Raw genomic sequence first — 19,927 nt, 5'->3', positions numbered from 1 at the left:
ACAGTGATATCATGTTCCTCTTGACATGACAACATTTTATGTATCGCAGTGATATCATGCTCCTCTTGACATGACAACCTGTTTTGTATCGCAGTGGTATCATGTTCCTCTTGGGATGTGGTTATCGCCTCAATCAAGCATGTTGACCAAGCAGAGCAGACGTGTTTTTATTAGCCCTTTGTACTTTTCTTAGTAGAAGAAATGATGTCAGTAAACAAGCTGAGTCTCACTAAATGTCAGCAGCGATCAATACTTCACTGCTCAAGTCTCCTTGGAGTACACAACTACTACTTCACTACTCACAGTATTACTACTTCACTACTACTTCACTACTCACAGTATTACTACTTCACTACTACTTCACTACTCACAGTATTACTACTTCACTACTCACAGTATTATTACTTAGTATTACTGCATGGTGTGGGGGGCAGTGGTGTTGTGGGGGGGCAGTGGTGTTGTGGGGGGGCAGTTGTGTTGTGGGGGGACATTGGTGTTGTGGGGGGACATTGGTGTTGTAGGGGGGCAGTGGTGTTGTGGGGGGACATTGGTGTTGTGGGGGGACATTGGTGTTGTGGGGGGAAGTGGTGTTGTAGGGGGGCAGTAGTGTTGTGGGGGGCAGTGGTGTTGTGGGGGGACATTGGTGTTGTGGGGGGACATTGGTGTTGTGGGGGGAAGTGGTGTTGTAGGGGGGCAGTAGCGTTGTGGGGGGCAGTGGTGTTGTGGGGGGACATTGGTGTTGTGGGGGGACAGTGGTGTTGTAGGGGGCAGTGGTGTTGTGGGGGGACAGTGGTGTTGTAGGGGGGCAGTGGTGTTGTGGGGGGGGCAGTGGTGTTGTGGGGGGCAGTGGTGTTGTAGGGGGCAGTGGTGTTGTGGGGGGGCAGTCGTGTTGTGGGGGAACAGTGTTTTTTTGGGGGTCCTGGTCCTGTACACGGTCCTCTATAATCCTGCTTTGCTTGATGCATGCCTGTCCTCGGCCTGGTCCTGCCTGAGTCCTGTTCCCTGGCCTGCAGGGGAGCTGATCTGAGCTTGGACTTGAGTCTGGGAGAAGCCGGACTCACTAGTTAGTGCAGAGTGACATTCAGCAGACAAGTGTTTCATGCCTGCAGGTCCTGGCTGGGATGACAGGGTGAATGTGTGATAAGTCCAGTGATGAAAGAGTGAATATTTCTCTTCTGAAGGACACAATCAAAGTCAACACTTTTATGCAACATGATTTAAATGTGGCAAGTTTGACCCTGAAGGAGAAAACATTGAAGAGAATTGACTGAAGAAAGAAATATGTTGACAACAACGTTGATGGAGGACAACTTTTGTGATGTTGATGAAGGAAATACCTTCTTGTTATGATAAGTCATTATTGAGTGACTTCTTGTTATGTACACATGATAAGTCATTATTCATTTACTTTTGGTAGTTCTTGTATGCTAATAAGTTGTGTGTGTATACACACACATATATATGTATGTATATACTGTATATATATATATATATATATATATGTGTATAGTGGAGGCCAGGGATGTCGGCGATATGTATATACTGTATATATGATATATATAATATTACATGACATTACAGTTAATATTACATGACATGAGTGTTAACATGGAGGAGGTGGTCCATGGTGGAAGTAACCTATGTGTTCTGGTTCTGGCAGGTGGGAACGCCAAGCTGCGGTACCAGATCACATCTGGCAACACGGGCGGCGTGTTTGACGTGGAACCAGAAGTAGGAACCATCTTTGTGGCTCAGCCTCTGGACTACGAGCAGAACAAAAGGCAGGAAGTCGTCTAATATTTCATCAATAGTACACATGTTTCAAAACATCTGATCAATCCCACTTGGGATTTTTATTTATTATGATTATTGGCAATATATTACTTGCTTGCAGTTTTTACATCAACTGTAAAAAAAAAAGACAAAAATAAATACTAAATACATTAGACCAGTGGCCGATTGGTACCGGGCCGCACAAGAATTAAAAAAAATAAATAAAAAATAAATTTTTTTTTTTTTTTTAATTAATTTTTTAAAAATGAAATCAACATAAAAAACACAATATTTACATTATATATCAATATAAATCAATACAGCCTGCAGGGATACAGTCCGTAAGCACACAGGATTGTATTTATTTATGTATAAAAAAAATAAAAAATAAATAAATAAAAATAATTTTTAAATACCCCCACCCCCCCACCGGTCCGTGGGACATTTTTTCAAGCGTTGACCGGTCCGCAGCTACAAAAATGTTGGGGACCACTGCATTAGACCACATTCCACATGTGCTATTTCTGTTTTCTAACATATTCTTATTGTCTTAATTATTATTCATGTTATTATTATTATGAACTGGACTAAACGTGAAAACATGAAACATTTATAAATGGATTTCTTCTTGCAAGATGAGACATGAATGGTGCATTATGTTCATGAATAATAATGACAAATAATTCATATAGTCGTTTAGTATCTTAATACGTTCCTTTCACGTCCAGAGGAAATTCTGCATCAAAGAAATTAAATGATAGAAGGAGGTGTGACAGAAATATTCCTATTAGAACATTTCATGTGAACATAACCACCCGAGAGGGACAAGCGGTAGAAAATGGATGGATAATATTAAATAAATGCAATGTGAATCCTATCTGCAACCAACAGTTCATGTCACAAAATGTTGGCTCCAACACCAAAGACCGTGTGGTGCTAACCAGCGGCCATGATGCCTTGCTCAAGGTGCAGTGTTCTGTCCCGCAGGTACAAACTCCACCTCCTCTCCTCGGACGGCAAGTGGGAGGACTACACCACAGTGTCGGTCAACGTGGTCAACAAGAACGACGAGGCGCCCGTCTTTACCGTCAACCAATACTACGGCAGTGTGACGGAAGAGCTGGACGGCTCACCTGTCTTCGTTCTGCAGGTACGCAGGAAACACCTTTTAGGGGCAGACCATAAGTGGCATGTGACATTTGTTTCCCCAACGGGGCAGTTAAGATTGAGCCCCGTCAAGTCTGACCCACCAACTAAAACAAAAAAAAACAGGAAACGGGACAACACACTTTGGTACAACCCCCCATTCACAAATTTCTTGCACTCATTGACAGGCACTTCCCCAAAAAACATGTACTCAGGAAGATATTCAACAGGAATACCTTGAAACTTAGCTACAGATTGTTGTGTCGGACCAGTTCTTCCTCCAAGGGAATCTAAGTTACTGGTCAATCCCAAGTTCTTTCGATGACATATATGCTGAGTAAGAAGGACCATCAAGACAGAATTGGAATATTTTCAAGTTTATACCAAAGCTTTGGGAGATCAACTTAATCAATACATTCATATCGGCTGCTCTAGTTGATCTGGCATTCAAACGGAAAGAGACTACTTCTTGAATAGGAAAACAGTTCCCCCCCCCCCCCCCCCCCCCAGAAAGGAATGTCTCACCCTTCCCCAACACTGATAAGATAAGGAGGGGGATGCATCTTTCTCACATTCCAATGCCTAAAACACTACACAGACATCTGCAGACAAAGAGAGACTGGTAGAATACACAAAGGAAAAGTACTAAATACTGTAAACATGGCTATGTAAAAAGAAAGAACTCTTAAACACATATACCTCCTCCGCAAGCTGCATGATGAATATTAAACAAACCATTGACTCACACAACAAAAAGATTCTGAGCACTCACAGACAAGCAATCGCCAACGACTCGAACTCCACAGATAGCTGCAATTGCAGACAAAGGCTCAACTGCCCACTTAATGGAAAGTGTTTAAAAACATCAGGTGTTTACCAAGCCAGCATCACCCGCAAGGACAAGTCAAACACAGAGACATACATTGGACTCACAGAAAACACCTTTAAAACCCGTTATAACAATCACACAGCATCATTCCGTAGTCCCCAACTCAAGAACTCTACAGAGCTGAGCAAATACATCTGGACTCTTAAAGACTATACAATTGACCATGCTATTACATGGCAAATTGTCACATCTAGCTCACCATACGTGCAAAGGAGGCTGCAGGCATCTTCAATAATGAAGATGTTCCTCATCACGCTTCTTCCTCCCCGATGACGCAGGTGACGGCGACCGACCCCGACAAAGACGCCGACCAGGAAGCCGTGCGCTATTCCCTCCACGGCCAGGGCGCCGACAGCGAGTTCGTGATCGACGAGGTCACGGGCAAGATCTACGCCCAGCGGACCCTGGACCGTGAGGAGCGCGCCGTTTGGCGTTTTGTGGTCCTGGCCACGGACGAGGGCGGCGAAGGTCTGACGGGCTTCACTGACGTCATCATCAGCGTGTGGGACATCAACGACAACGCGCCCGTCTTCACCTGCGCCCCCAGCTGTCATGGCCAGGTGGCAGAGAACTCTGCGGCAGGCACGTCGGTGATGGACATGACGGCCACCGACCTGGACGACGCCGCAGTGGGCCAGAACGCCGTGCTGTCCTACAGGATGGTGGGCACTCTAGACGCCAACCTGGGAGGTGTGCCCACCTTGTCCGACATGTTTGTCATCCACCCGGCCACGGGGACCGTCACGGTGGCCATGACGGGCCTGGACCGCGAGCAGGCCGAGTCCTACCTACTGCTCGTGGAGGCCAGGGATGGCGGCGGTATGGTGGGAACAGCCACCGCTACCGTACTGATCAAGGACGTCAACGACCATGCCCCCAGATTCACTGACCAATCATGTGTGGCCACCATCTCGGAGAACGCTGAGCCCAACGCTGAGGTGAGTTGTTGATGTTTTGATGGATCAACAATAATGTTTTTATATTATACATGTTTTATGGAGCTGGTTATGAATCATCATTTGTTAATCATTTCCAAACTTTAATCATTAGACACAACATTTTGCAGCACAAATGTTTGGGACACGATTAGGGACATTTAGAAAAAGTGGGGTCCACCTCACTCAGGGGTCATAATTGTGTTCAGAAAGAGGATTTTAGTAGTACTGTACCAGACAGGGTCAGGGGGGGGTGGCTCCTCTGACTCTGGCTGGCCCCTGTTACTCTGGCTGGCCCCCGTGACTCTGGCTATCCCCCATGACTCTGGCTGACCCCCCGCCCCCCTGACTCTGGCTGGCCCCTGTGACTCTGGCTGACCCCCGTGACTCTGGCAGGCCCTAGTGACTCTGGCTGGCCCCTGTGACTCTGGCTGACCCCCCTGACTCTGGCTGACCCCCGTGACTCTGGCTGGCCCCTGTGACTCTGGCTGACCCCCTGACTCTGGCTGACCACCCTGATTATGGTTGGCCCCCGTGACTCTGGCTGGCCCCCCTGACTCTGGCTGTCCCCCCTGACTCTGGCTGACCCCCCTGATTATGGTTGGCCCCCGTGACTATGGCTGGCCCCCCTGACTCTGGCTGACCACCCTGATTATTGTTGGCCCCCGTGACTCTGGCTGGCCCCCCTGACTCTGGCTGAACACCCTGATTATTGTTGGCCCCCGTGACTCTGGCTGGCCTCCCTGACTCTGGCTGGCCCCCCTGACTCTGGCTAAGCCCCCTGACTCTGGCTGACCACCCTGATTATGGTTGGCCCCCGTGACTATGGCTGGCCCCCCTGACTCTGGCTGACCACTCTGATTATGGTTGGCCCCCGTGACTCTGGCTGTCCCCCCTGACTCTGGCTGAACACCCTGATTATTGTTGGCCCCCGTGACTCTGGCTGGCCTCCCTGACTCTGGCTGGCCCCCCTGGCTCTGGCTAAGCCCCCTGACTCTGGCTGACCACCCTGATTATGGTTTCCCCCCGTGACTCTGGCTGGCCCCCCTGACTCTGGCTGGCCACCTTGACTCTGGCTGGCCCCCATGACTCTGGCAGACCCCCCTGACTCTGGCTGGCCACCTTGACTCTGGCTGGCCCCCGTGACTCTGGCTGGCCACCCTGACTCTGGCTAACCACCCTGATTATGGTTGGCCCCCCTGACTCTGGCTGGCCTCCCTGACTCTGGCTGACCACCCTGATTATGGTTGGCCCCCCTGACTGACTCTGGCTGGCCCCCCTGACTCTGGCTGACCACCCTGATTATGGTTGGCCCCCCTGACTCTGGCTGGCCTCTCTGACTCTGGCTGAACACCCTGATTATTGTTGGCCCCCGTGACTCTGGCTGGCCTCCCTGACTCTGGCTGGCCCCCCTGACTCTGGCTAGGCCCCCTGACTCTGGCTGACCACCCTGATTATGGTTGGCCCCCGTGACTATGGCTGGCCCCCCTGACTCTGGCTGCCCACTCTGATTATGGTTTGCCCCCGTGACTCTGGCTGTCCCCCCTGACTCTGGCTGAACACCCTGATTATTGTTGGCCCCCGTGACTCTGGCTGGCCTCCCTGACTCTGGCTGGCCCCCCTGACTCTGGCTAAGCCCCCTGACTCTGGCTGACCACCCTGATTATGGTTGGCCCCCGTGACTCTGGCTGGCCCCCCTGACTCTGGCTGGCCACCTTGACTCTGGCTGGCCCCCATGACTCTGGCAGACCCCCTGACTCTGGCTGGCCACCTTGACTCTGGCTGGCCCCCATGACTCTGGCAGACCCCCCTGACTCTGGCTGGCCACCTTGACTCTGGCTGGCCCCCGTGACTCTGGCTGGCCACCCTGACTCTGGCTAACCACCCTGATTATGGTTGGCCCCCCTGACTCTGGCTGGCCTCCCTGACTCTGGCTGACCACCCTGATTATGGTTGGCCCCCCTGACTGACTCTGGCTGGCCCCCCTGACTCTGGCTGACCACCCTGATTATGGTTGGCCCCCCTGACTCTGGCTGGCCTCTCTGACTCTGGCTGACCTCCCTGATTATGGTTGGCCCCCCTGACTCTGGCTGGCCTCCCTGACTCTGGCTGACCTCCCTGATTATGGTTGGCCCCCGTGACTCTGGCTGGCCCCTGTGACTCAATGTAATCCCAAGATGTGGTTTTGAAGGTTCTGGAGGTGACGGCAGAAGACCAGGACGTAGGAGAAAACGCCCAGCTTAGCTTTAGCGTGGTGGCAGGAGACCAGGAGCAGAAGTTCTTCATGGTGACCAACAGGCAGGAGCAGCGTGGGACTTTGAGACTGAAGAAGCGTCTGGACTTTGAGCGCCACAGCGAGCAGAAGTTCAACCTCACCCTGAAGGTACTCCAACCTTCTAGCAGGCGTGCAGCACAACATCTCAGGAGGACCAATTTAGGAAGTTTGCAGTAACAGATCATCTTCTCAAAGTCTGCAGCTCAAAGACTTTTTCTTCCTCTGTCAGATTTCATGATGACAAACTTTGCTCTTCGGGAAGTCACCAGAGTTTTACTGCCCACATTCTGGAGGACTTCTCATCTTCCTCTTAGTACTTTCATGCTGCATGCAGGACTACTTCAGATAGCAGTAGTACTTTATAAAGTAATATTAGCTGACCTATATGCAGTAGTACTTCATATAGTAATACCGCATGCAGCAGTACTTCATAAAGTAATACTAGGTGACCTATATGCAGTAGTACTTCATATAGTACTACCGCATGCAGCAGTACTTCATAAAGTAATACTAGGTGACCTATATGCAGTAGTACTTCATATAGTACTACCGCATGCAGCAGTACTTCATAAAGTAATACTAGGTGACCTATATGCAGTAGTACTTCATATAGTACTACCGCATGCAGTAGTACTTCATAAAGTAATACTAGGTGACCTATATGCAGTAGTACTTCATATAGTAATACCGCATACAGCAGTACTTACTATATTACCATTCAGTGACCTGCTTGCAGCAGTACTTACTATAGTACTACTGCATGCAGATGTACTTCATATAGTACTACTGCATGTAGTAGTACTTCATATAGTACTACCACATGCAGTAGTACTTCATATAGTAATACCGCATGCAGCAGTACTTACTATATTACCATTCAGTGACCTGCATGCAGCAGTACTTACTATAGTACTACTGCATGCAGTAGTACTTCATATAGTACTACTGCATGCAGTTGTACTTCATATAGTACTACTGCATGCAGCAGTACTTACTATAGTACTACTGCATGCAGTAGTACTTCATATAGTACTACTGCATGCAGTTGTACTTCATATAGTACTACTGCATGCAGCAGTACTTACTATAGTACTACTGCATGCAGTAGTACTTCATATAGTACTACTGCATGCAGTAGTACTATATGAAGTACTACTGCATGCAGTTGTACTTCATATATCAATCAATCAATCAATCAATGTTTATTTATATAGTACTACTGCATTCAGCAGTACTTACTATAGTACTACTGCATGCAGTAGTACTTCATATAGTACTACTGCATGCAGTTGTACTTCATATAGTACTACTGCATGCAGCAGTACTTCATATAGTACTACTGCATGCAGCAATACTTCATATAGTAATACTGCATGCAGCAGTACTTCATATAGTACTACTGCATGCAGCAATACTTCATATAGTACTACTGCATGCAGCAGTACTTCAGATAGTACTATTCAGTGACACTTAAGCAGTAGTATTTCATATAGTACTATTCAGTGACCTGCATGCAGTAATACTTCATATAGTACTATTCAGTGACCTGCATGCAGTAATACTTCATTTAGTACTATTCAGTGACCTGCATGCAGTAATACTTCATATAGTACTATTCAGTGACTTGCATGCAGTAATACTTCATATAGTACTATTCAGTGACTTGCATGCAGTAATACTTCATATAGTACTATTCAGTGACTTGCATGCAGTAATACTTCATATAGTACTATTCAGTGACCTGCATGCAGTAATACTTCATATAGTAGTACTGCATGCAGTAGTACTTCATATAGTACTACTGCATGCAGTTGTACTTCATATAGTACTACTGCATGCAGCAGTACTTACTATAGTACTACTGCATGCAATAGTACTTCATATAGTACTACTGCATGCAGTAGTACTTTATATAGTACTACTGCATGCAGTAATACTTCGTAGAGTACTACTGCATGCAGTTGTACTTTATATAGTACTACTGCATGCAGTAATACTTCATATAGTACTACTGCATGCAGTAATACTTCATATAGTACTACTGCATGCAGTAGTACTTCATATAGTACTACTGCATGTAGTAATACTTCATATAGTACTACTGCATGCAGTAATACTTCATATAGTACTACTGCATGCAGTAATACTTCATATAGTACTGCTGCATGCAGTAATACTTCGTAGAGTACTACTGCATGCAGTTGTACTTTATATAGTACTACTGCATGCAGTAATACTTCATATAGTACTACTGCATGCAGTAATACTTCATATAGTACTACTGCATGCAGTAATACTTCATATAGTACTACTGCATGTAGTAATACTTCATATAGTACTACTGCATGCAGTAATACTTCATATAGTACTACTGCATGCAGTAATACTTCATATAGTACTACTGCATGCAGTAATACTTCATATAGTACTACTGCATGCAGTAATACTTCATATAGTACTGCTGCATGTAGTAATACTTCATAGAGTACTACTGCATGCAGTAATACTTCATATAGTACTACTGCATGTAGTAATACTTCATATAGTACTACTGCATGCAGTAATACTTCATATAGTACTACTGCATGCAGTAATACTTCATATAGTACTACTGCATGCAGTAATACTTCATAGAGTACTACTGCATGCAGTAATACTTGATTTGGTACTATTCAGTGAGCCAAAAAGGAAAGCTGTAGGTGGGTCACATGACAGGAAGTGACCTTGGTGTTCCAGGTGGAGGACCTGGACTTCTCCAGCCTGCTGCACTGCGTGGTGCAGGTGGAGGACTACAACGACCACGCCCCCGTCTTCATCCCGCACTTCCTCTCCCTGGGCCCGCTCTCTGAGGACGTCGCCGTGGGAACCAGCGTGGCCCGCCTGGTGGCGAGCGACTCGGACTCGGGCCAGAACCGGGACCTGGTCTACAGCCTGCGGGAGGATTCCGACCCCGAGGGTCTCTTCGCCGTCGACCAGTCCGGCGTCCTGTCTGTGGCGCGGCCTCTGGACCGGGAGAGGACGGCGCAGCATCACCTGGTTGTCATAGCGACGGACCAGGGGGTCCCGCCTCTGTCGGGCAGCGCTACAGTGGAGCTCCCCCTGCTGGACGTCAACGATAACGGTCCTGAGTTTGAAGCCGCTTACGCTCCCGTGGTGCTGGAGAACATGGCCGGGCCCCAGGTAGGAGGAGCCTGTGGTGCTGGAGAACATGGTAGGAGGAGCCTGTGGTCCATTGGAAGGTTCTAGAATGTCTCTCTCTTCCAGGTTGTCAGCATGAACCGGACCTCCACCCTCCTCCGGGCCGTGGACCGGGACTCGCCTGAGAACGGGGCGCCGTTCCGCTTCTCCGTCCCAGCCGATTCCGGCCTGAGCGCCGACTTCCACCTGCAGGACCACCTGAACGGCACGGCCACGCTGACCGCCCTCAGGACTTTTGACCGCGAGCGCCAGAGGGACTTCCTCATTCCCGTCGTCATGAGCGACAGTGGACGCCCCGCCCACACCGTCACCAGCACGCTGACCGTTACCATCGGCGACCAGAACGACCACGCCCACCGTGGCGGCCAAAAGGAGATCTTCTTCTACAGTCACAGAGGTGACAGCTTCATCCTCTCATACCTCATTCATGTTGTCATGTTTGCTGATTCATGGTGTCATGTTTGCTGTTATCATGTTGTCATATTTACTGTTTTTATGTTGTCATATTTTCTGATTCATGTTGTCATATTTGCTGATTCATGTTGTCATATTTTCTGATTCATGTTGTCATAGTTGCTGATTCATGTTGTCATAGTTGCTGATTCATGTTGTCATATTTTCTGATTCATGTTGTCATGTTTGCTGTTTTTATGTTGTCATATTTGCTGATTCATGTTGTCATATTTGCTGATTCATGTTGTCATATTTTCTGATTCATGTTGTCATAGTTGCTGATTCATGTTGTCATAGTTGCTGATTCATGTTGTCATATTTTCTGATTCCTGCAGTCATATTTGCTGTTTTTATGTTGTCATATTTGCTGATTCATGCGGTCATATTTGCTGATTCATGTTGTCATATTTGCTGTTTTTATGTTGTCATATTTGCTGATTCATGCGGTCATATTTGCTGATTCGTGTTGTCATATTTGCTGATTCATGTGGTCATATTTGCTGATTCATGTTGTCATATTTGCTGTTTTTATGTTGTCATATTTGCTGATTCATGCGGTCATATTTGCTGATTCATGTTGTCATATTTGCTGTTTTTATGTTGTCATATTTGCTGATTCATGTGGTCATATTGCTGATTCGTGTTGTCATATTTGCTGATTCATGCGGTCATATTTGCTGATTCATGTTGTCATATTTGCTGTTTTTATGTTGTCATATTTGCTGATTCATGTTGTCATATTTGCTGATTCATGTTGTCATATTTGCTGTTTTTATGTTGTCATATTTGCTGATTCATGTTGTCATATTTGCAGTTTTTATGTTGTCATATTTGCTGATTCATGGTGTCATGTTTGCTGATATCATGTTGTCATATTTGCTGTTTTTATGGTGTCATATTTGCTGATTCATGCGGTCATATTTGCTGGTATCATGTTGTCATATTTGCTGATTCATGTTGTCATATTTGCTGGTATCATGTTGTCATATTTGCTGATTTATGTTGTCATATTTGCTGGTATCATGTTGTCATATTTGCTGATTTATGTTGTCATATTTGCTGATTTATGTTGTCATATTTGCTGATTTATGTTGTCATATTTGCTGGTATCATGTTGTCATATTTGCTGATTTATGTTGTCATATTTGCTGGTATCATGTTGTCATATTTGCTGATTTATGTTGTCATATTTGCTGGTATCATGTTGTCATATTTGCTGATTCGTGCGGTCATATTTGCTGGTATCATGTTGTCATATTTGCTGATTTATGTTGTCATATTTGCTGATTCATGTTGTCATATTTGCTGATTCATGTTGTCATATTTGCTGTTTTTATGTTGTCATATTTGCTGATTCATGTTGTCATATTTGCAGTTTTTATGTTGTCATATATGCTGATTCATGTTGTCATATTTGTAGTTTTTATGTTGTCATATTTGCTGTTGCTATGCGGTCATATTTGTTGATTCATGTTGTCATATTTGCTAATTCATGTTGTCATATTTGCTGATTCATTTGGTCATGTTTGCTGTTTTTATGTTGTAATATTTGCTGATTCATGTTGTCATATTTGCTGGTATCATATTGTCATATTTGCTGATTAATGTTGTCATGTTTGCTGGTATCATGTTGTCATATTTGCTGATTCATGTAATCATTTTTGCTGTTTTTATGTTGTCATATTTGCTGGTATCATGTTGTCATATTTGCTGGTATCATGTTGTCATATTTGCTGATTCATGTTGTCATATTTGCTGGCATCATGTTGTCATATTTGCTGGTATCATGTTGTCATATTTGCTGATTCATGTAATCATTTTTGCTGTTTTTATGTTGTCATATTTGCTGGTATCATGTTGTCATATTTGCTGGTATCATGTTGTCATATTTGCTGGTATCATGTTGTCATATTTGCTGATTCATGTTGTCATATTTGCTGGTATCATGTTGTCATATTTGTTGATTCATGTTGTCATATTTGCAGTTTTTATGTTGTCATATTTTCTGTTTTTATGTTGTCATATTTGCTGATTCATGTTGTCATATTTGCTGGTATCATGTTGTCATATTTGCTGATTAATGTTGTCATATTTGCTGGTATCATGTTGTCATATTTGCTGATTCATGTAATCATTTTTGCTGTTTTTATGTTGTCATATTTGCTGGTATCATGTTGTCATATTTGCTGATTCATGTTGTCATATTTGCTGGCATCATGTTGTCATATTTGCTGGTATCATGTTGTCATATTTGCTGATTCATGTAATCATTTTTGCTGTTTTTATGTTGTCATATTTGCTGGTATCATGTTGTCATATTTGCTGGTATCATGTTGTCATATTTGCTGATTCATGTTGTCATATTTGCTGGTATCATGTTGTCATATTTGTTGATTCATGTTGTCATATTTGCAGTTTTTATGTTGTCATATTTGCTGATTCATGGTGTCATGTTTGCTGATATCATGTTGTCATATTTGCTGTTTTTATGGTGTCATATTTGCTGATTCATGCGGTCATATTTGCTGGTATCATGTTGTCATATTTGCTGATTCATGTTGTCATATTTGCTGGTATCATGTTGTCATATTTGCTGATTTATGTTGTCATATTTGCTGGTATCATGTTGTCATATTTGCTGATTTATGTTGTCATATTTGCTGATTTATGTTGTCATATTTGCTGATTTATGTTGTCATATTTGCTGGTATCATGTTGTCATATTTGCTGATTTATGTTGTCATATTTGCTGGTATCATGTTGTCATATTTGCTGATTTATGTTGTCATATTTGCTGGTATCATGTTGTCATATTTGCTGATTCGTGCGGTCATATTTGCTGGTATCATGTTGTCATATTTGCTGATTTATGTTGTCATATTTGCTGATTCATGTTGTCATATTTGCTGATTCATGTTGTCATATTTGCTGTTTTTATGTTGTCATATTTGCTGATTCATGTTGTCATATTTGCAGTTTTTATGTTGTCATATATGCTGATTCATGTTGTCATATTTGTAGTTTTTATGTTGTCATATTTGCTGTTGCTATGCGGTCATATTTGTTGATTCATGTTGTCATATTTGCTAATTCATGTTGTCATATTTGCTGATTCATTTGGTCATGTTTGCTGTTTTTATGTTGTAATATTTGCTGATTCATGTTGTCATATTTGCTGGTATCATATTGTCATATTTGCTGATTAATGTTGTCATGTTTGCTGGTATCATGTTGTCATATTTGCTGATTCATGTAATCATTTTTGCTGTTTTTATGTTGTCATATTTGCTGGTATCATGTTGTCATATTTGCTGGTATCATGTTGTCATATTTGCTGATTCATGTTGTCATATTTGCTGGCATCATGTTGTCATATTTGCTGGTATCATGTTGTCATATTTGCTGATTCATGTAATCATTTTTGCTGTTTTTATGTTGTCATATTTGCTGGTATCATGTTGTCATATTTGCTGGTATCATGTTGTCATATTTGCTGGTATCATGTTGTCATATTTGCTGATTCATGTTGTCATATTTGCTGGTATCATGTTGTCATATTTGTTGATTCATGTTGTCATATTTGCAGTTTTTATGTTGTCATATTTTCTGTTTTTATGTTGTCATATTTGCTGATTCATGTTGTCATATTTGCTGGTATCATGTTGTCATATTTGCTGATTAATGTTGTCATATTTGCTGGTATCATGTTGTCATATTTGCTGATTCATGTAATCATTTTTGCTGTTTTTATGTTGTCATATTTGCTGGTATCATGTTGTCATATTTGCTGATTCATGTTGTCATATTTGCTGGCATCATGTTGTCATATTTGCTGGTATCATGTTGTCATATTTGCTGATTCATGTAATCATTTTTGCTGTTTTTATGTTGTCATATTTGCTGGTATCATGTTGTCATATTTGCTGGTATCATGTTGTCATATTTGCTGATTCATGTTGTCATATTTGCTGGTATCATGTTGTCATATTTGTTGATTCATGTTGTCATATTTGCTGGTATCATGTTGTCATATTTGCTGGTATCATGTTGTCATATTTGCTGATTCATGTTGTCATATTTGCTGGTATCATGTTGTCATATTTGTTGATTCATGTTGTCATATTTGCAGTTTTTATGTTGTCATATTTTCTGTTTTTATGTTGTCATATTTGCTGATTCATGTTGTCATATTTGCTGGTATCATGCTGTCATATTTGTTGATTCATGTTGTCATATTTGCAGTTTTTATGTTGTCGTATTTTCTGGGGTTTTATTTGTTATCTTTGCTGATTCATGTTGTCATATTTGCAGAGTCTCAACTCTACAACAATAAAAGCATCATATTCTGCTACAACAATAAAAGCATCATATTCTGCTACAACAATAAAAGCATCATATTCTGCTACAACAATAAAAGCATCATATTCTGCTACAACAATAAAAGCATCATCATATTCTGCTACAACAATAAAAGCATCATATTCTGCTACAACAATAAAAGCATCATATTCTGCTACAACAATAAAAGCATCATATTCTGCTACAACTATAAAAGCATCATCATATTCTGCTACAACAATAAAAGCATCATATTCTGCTACAACAATAAAAGCATCATCATATTCTGCTACAACAATAAAAGCATCATCATATTCTGCTACAGCAATAAAAGCATCATCATATTCTGTTACAACAATAAAAGCATCATCATATTCTGCTACAACAATAAAAGCATCATATTCTGCTACAACAATAAAAGCATCATCATATTCTGTTACAACAATAAAAGCATCATCATGTTCTGTTACAACAATAAAAGCATCTTAGCTCCCCCATGTGTTAGCTCATCCATCTGTTTACTTAGTCATTCATGCATTCATTTAATGCTCCAATTAGGTTCATTAAGAATGATGTATTTGTTATTCTTATAGCCAGATGTTACGTGACACTTCCTGTCACGTGATGTTGTGATAAGACACGCCCCCAACATGTTTGAAGAATGTTGTGTTGTGACTTCCTGTCACGTGATGTTGTGATAAGACACGCCCCCGACATGTTTGAAGAATGTTGTGTTGTGACTTCCTGTCACGTGATGTTGTGATAAGACACGCCCCCGACATGTTTGAAGAATGTTGTGTTGTGACTTCTGCAGGCCTCCAACCAACCACCGTGCTGGGGAAAGTCCACGCCCCCGACCCCGATGACTGGGACAACAAGACCTACGTCTTTGAAGGACCCGCCCCCACGTGAGTTCTCCATCATGGCCGTCCTTCATAACTCTCCTACACTAACTGAGTCCTTCTAACTTAGTCCTTCTAACTGAGTCCTTCATAACTCTCCTACACTAACTGAGTCCTTCTAACTGAGTCCATCATAACTCTCCTACACTAACTGAGTCCTTCTAACTGAGTCCTCCATAACTCTCCTACACTAACTGAGTCCTTCTAACTGAGTCCTCTATAACTCTCCTACACTAACTGAGTCCTTCTAACTGAGTCCTCTATAACTCTCCTACACTAACTGAGTCCTTCTAACTGAGTCCATCATAACTCTCCTACACTAACTGAGTCCTTCTAACTGAGTCCTCCATAACTCTCCTACACTAACTGAGTCCTTCATAACTCTCCTACACTAACTGAGTCCTTCTAACTGAGTCCTCCATAACTCTCCTACACTAACTGAGTCCTTCATAACTCTCCTACACTAACTGAGTCCTTCTAACTTAGTCCTTCATAACTCTCCTACACTAACTGAGTCCTTCTAACTGAGTCCTTCTAACTGAGTCCTTCATAACTCTCCTACACTAACTGAGTCCTTCTAACTTAGTCCTTCATAACTCTCCTACACTAACTGAGTCCTTCTAACTGAGTCCTTCTAACTCCTTCTAACTGAGTCCTTCATAACTCTCCTACACTAACTGAGTCCTTCATAACTCTCCTACACTAACTGAGTCCTTCTAACTTAGTCCTTCATAACTCTCCTACACTAACTGAGTCCTTCTAACTGAGTCCTTCTAACTGAGTCCTTCATAACTCTCCTACACTAACTGAGTCCTTCTAACTTAGTCCTTCATAACTCTCCTACACTAACTGAGTCCTTCTAACTGAGTCCTTCATAACTCTCCTACACTAACTGAGTCCTTCTAACTTAGTCCTTCTAACTGAGTCCTCTATAACTCTCCTACACTAACTGAGTCCTTCTAACTGAGTCCTTCATAACTCTCCTACACTAACTGAGTCCTTCTAACTGAGTCCTCCATAACTCTCCTACACTAACTGAGTCCTTCATAACTCTCCTACACTAACTGAGTCCTTCTAACTGAGTCCTTCATAACTCTCCTACACTAACTGAGTCCTTCTAACTTAGTCCTTCATAACTCTCCTACACTAACTGAGTCCTTCTAACTGAGTCCTTCTAACTGAGTCCTTCATAACTCTCCTACACTAACTGAGTCCTTCTAACTTAGTCCTTCATAACTCTCCTACACTAACTGAGTCCTTCTAACTGAGTCCTTCTAACTGAGTCCTTCATAACTCTCCTACACTAACTGAGTCCTTCATAACTCTCCTACACTAACTGAGTCCTTCTAACTGAGTCCTTCTAACTGAGTCCTTCTAACTGAGTCCTTCATAACTCTCCTACACTAACTGAGTCCTTCTAACTGAGTCCTTCATAACTCTCCTACACTAACTGAGTCCTTCATAACTCTCCTACACTAACTGAGTCCTTCTAACTGAGTCCTTCTAACTGAGTCCTTCTAACTGAGTCCTTCATAACTCTCCTACACTAACTGAGTCCTTCATAACTCTCCTACACTAACTGAGTCTTTCTAACTGAGTCCTTCTAACTGAGTCCTTCTAACTGAGTCCTTCATAACTCTCCTACACTAACTGAGTCCTTCATAACTCTCCTACACTAACTGAGTCCTTCATAACTCTCCTACACTAACTGAGTCCTTCTAACTTAGTCCTTCTAACTGAGTCCTTCTAACTGAGTCCTTCTAACTGAGTCCTTCATAACTCTCCTACACTAACTGAGTCCTTCTAACTTAGTCCTTCTAACTGAGTCCTTCATAACTCTCCTACACTAACTGAGTCCTTCATAACTCTCCTACACTAACTGAGTCCTTCTAACTTAGTCCTTCATAACTCTCCTACACTAACTGAGTCCTTCTAACTGAGTCCTTCATAACTCTCCTACACTAACTGAGTCCTTCTAACTGAGTCCTTCATAACTCTCCTACACTAACTGAGTCCTTCTAACTGAGTCCTTCATAACTCTCCTACACTAACTGTGTCCTTCATAACTCTCCTACACTAACTGAGTCCTTCATAACTCTCCTACACTAACTGAGTCCTTCTAACTGAGTCCTTCATAACTCTCCTGCACTAACTGAGTCCTTCTAACTGAGTCCTTCATAACTCTCCTACACTAACTGTGTCCTTCATAACTCTCCTACACTAACTGAGTCCTTCATAACTCTCCTACACTAACTGAGTCCTTCATAACTCTCCTACACTAACTGAGTCCTTCTAACTGAGTCCTTCATAACTCTCCTACACTAACTGAGTCCTTCATAACTCTCATACACTAACTGAGTCCTTCATAACTCTCCTACACTAACTGAGTCCTTCTAACTGAGTCCTTCATAACTCTCCTACACTAACTGAGTCCTTCATAACTCTCCTACACTAACTGAGTCCTTCTAACTGAGTCCTTCATAACTCTCCTACACTAACTGAGTCCTTCATAACTCTCATACACTAACTGAGTCCTTCATAACTCTCCTACACTAACTGAGTCCTTCTAACTGAGTCCTTCATAACTCTCCTACACTAACTGAGTCATTCATAACTCTCCTACACTAACTGAGTCCTTCCTAACTCTCCTACACTAACTGAGTCCTTCATAACTCTCTGACATCCACATTTCTCCTCAACATGTGACTCAACTTGTGGCAATCATGTCTGATGACCAATAATAAACACGAGTGAATTTTGAAAAATAATAAACATAAATAATTGATGAAAAGCAATAAACAGCATTGACTAATAACCGTAAATTACTCGTGAAAAATAAAAATATTAATAATAATAATAATGAATCATATTTATAATGCACTTTACATTTTCGTCAAATCTCATACCGCTAAAATTGAAAAATAATAAACTTAAGTGACATGAAAAATAATCAATTTAAGTCAATTATGAAAAAAAATCAACTTAAGTAACTTGTGAAAAATAATCAACTTAAGTAACTTATGAAAAATAATCAATTTAAGTGACCTATGAAAAATAATCAACTTAAGTAACTTGTGAAAAATAATCCACTTAAGTGATTTATGAAACATAATCAACTTCTTGATTGTTCATTCAAAATGAAATGAAAAATAATAAATTTAAGTGACTTATGAAAAATAATCAACTTAAGTAACTTGTGAAAAATTATCAACTTAAGTAACTTGTGAAAAATAATCCACTTAAGTGATTTATGAAACATAATCAACTTGTTGATTGTTGATTCAAAATGAAATGAAAAATAATACATTTAAGTGACTTATGAAAAATAATAAATTTAAGTGACTTGTGAAAAATAATCCACTTAAGTGATTTATGAAACATAATCAACTTGTTGATTGTTCATTCAAAATGAAATGAAAAATACTAAATTTAAGTGACTTATGAAAAATAATAAATTTAAGTGACTTGTGAAAAATAATCAACTTAAGTGACTAATGAAAAATAATTTATTTAAGTGACTTGTGAAAAATAATCAACTTAAGTGACTAATGCAAAATCATTTATTTAAGTGACTTATGTAAAATAATCAATTTAAGTGACCTATGAAAAATAATTAACTTAAGTTACTTGTGAAACATAATTCATTTAAGTAACTTATGAATAATAATCAACTTAAATGAGTTATGAAAAATACTGAACTTAAATGACTTATGAATAATAATCAACATAAGTAACAGTATGTGCAGAGAAAGGCAGGATGGATGCGTGTGAATAATGCAGAAGATGTTGAAGCTGAGATGCTAATGAACCCTCTTTTTATGGGATTGCTTCTCTCCTTGTCAGCCATGTGATCAACAATCAGGCCAGGTATTGATCAACAATCAGGCCAAGTATTGATCGCTGATTGATCAGAAACTTCTTTCAAACTTCACTTTCTGCAGCAGACATATTTAATTCATGCACTCATTTGTCTTCTGATGCTCCAAAGTCCACAAGGAGACTTGAATGATGTCACTTG

At 41.8% G+C, this 19,927-nt stretch overlaps 1 protein-coding gene across 2 annotated transcripts in view; it reads left to right on the top strand.

Annotated features, from left to right (window-relative positions):
- si:ch211-186j3.6 (neural-cadherin) overlaps positions 1-19,927 on the top strand; it is a 250,919-nt gene that overhangs the window by 150,338 nt on the left and 80,654 nt on the right. For both annotated transcript variants that reach the window (XM_062021330.1, XM_062021337.1), the window contains exons 17-23: positions 1,661-1,781; positions 2,761-2,923; positions 4,087-4,746; positions 6,935-7,126; positions 9,755-10,198; positions 10,283-10,613; positions 15,822-15,915. In XM_062021330.1, coding sequence (XP_061877314.1) covers positions 1,661-1,781; positions 2,761-2,923; positions 4,087-4,746; positions 6,935-7,126; positions 9,755-10,198; positions 10,283-10,613; positions 15,822-15,915 — 2,005 coding nt within the window. The remainder of the gene's footprint in view (positions 1-1,660; positions 1,782-2,760; positions 2,924-4,086; positions 4,747-6,934; positions 7,127-9,754; positions 10,199-10,282; positions 10,614-15,821; positions 15,916-19,927) is intronic.

The sequence above is a fragment of the Entelurus aequoreus genome, linkage group LG02, assembly GCF_033978785.1.
Source record: "Entelurus aequoreus isolate RoL-2023_Sb linkage group LG02, RoL_Eaeq_v1.1, whole genome shotgun sequence".
In the NCBI taxonomy this organism is placed as follows: Eukaryota; Metazoa; Chordata; class Actinopteri; order Syngnathiformes; family Syngnathidae; genus Entelurus; species Entelurus aequoreus.
The sequence above is the reverse complement of the archived record's forward strand: the minus strand, read 5'-3'. Positions and strand labels throughout refer to the sequence as shown.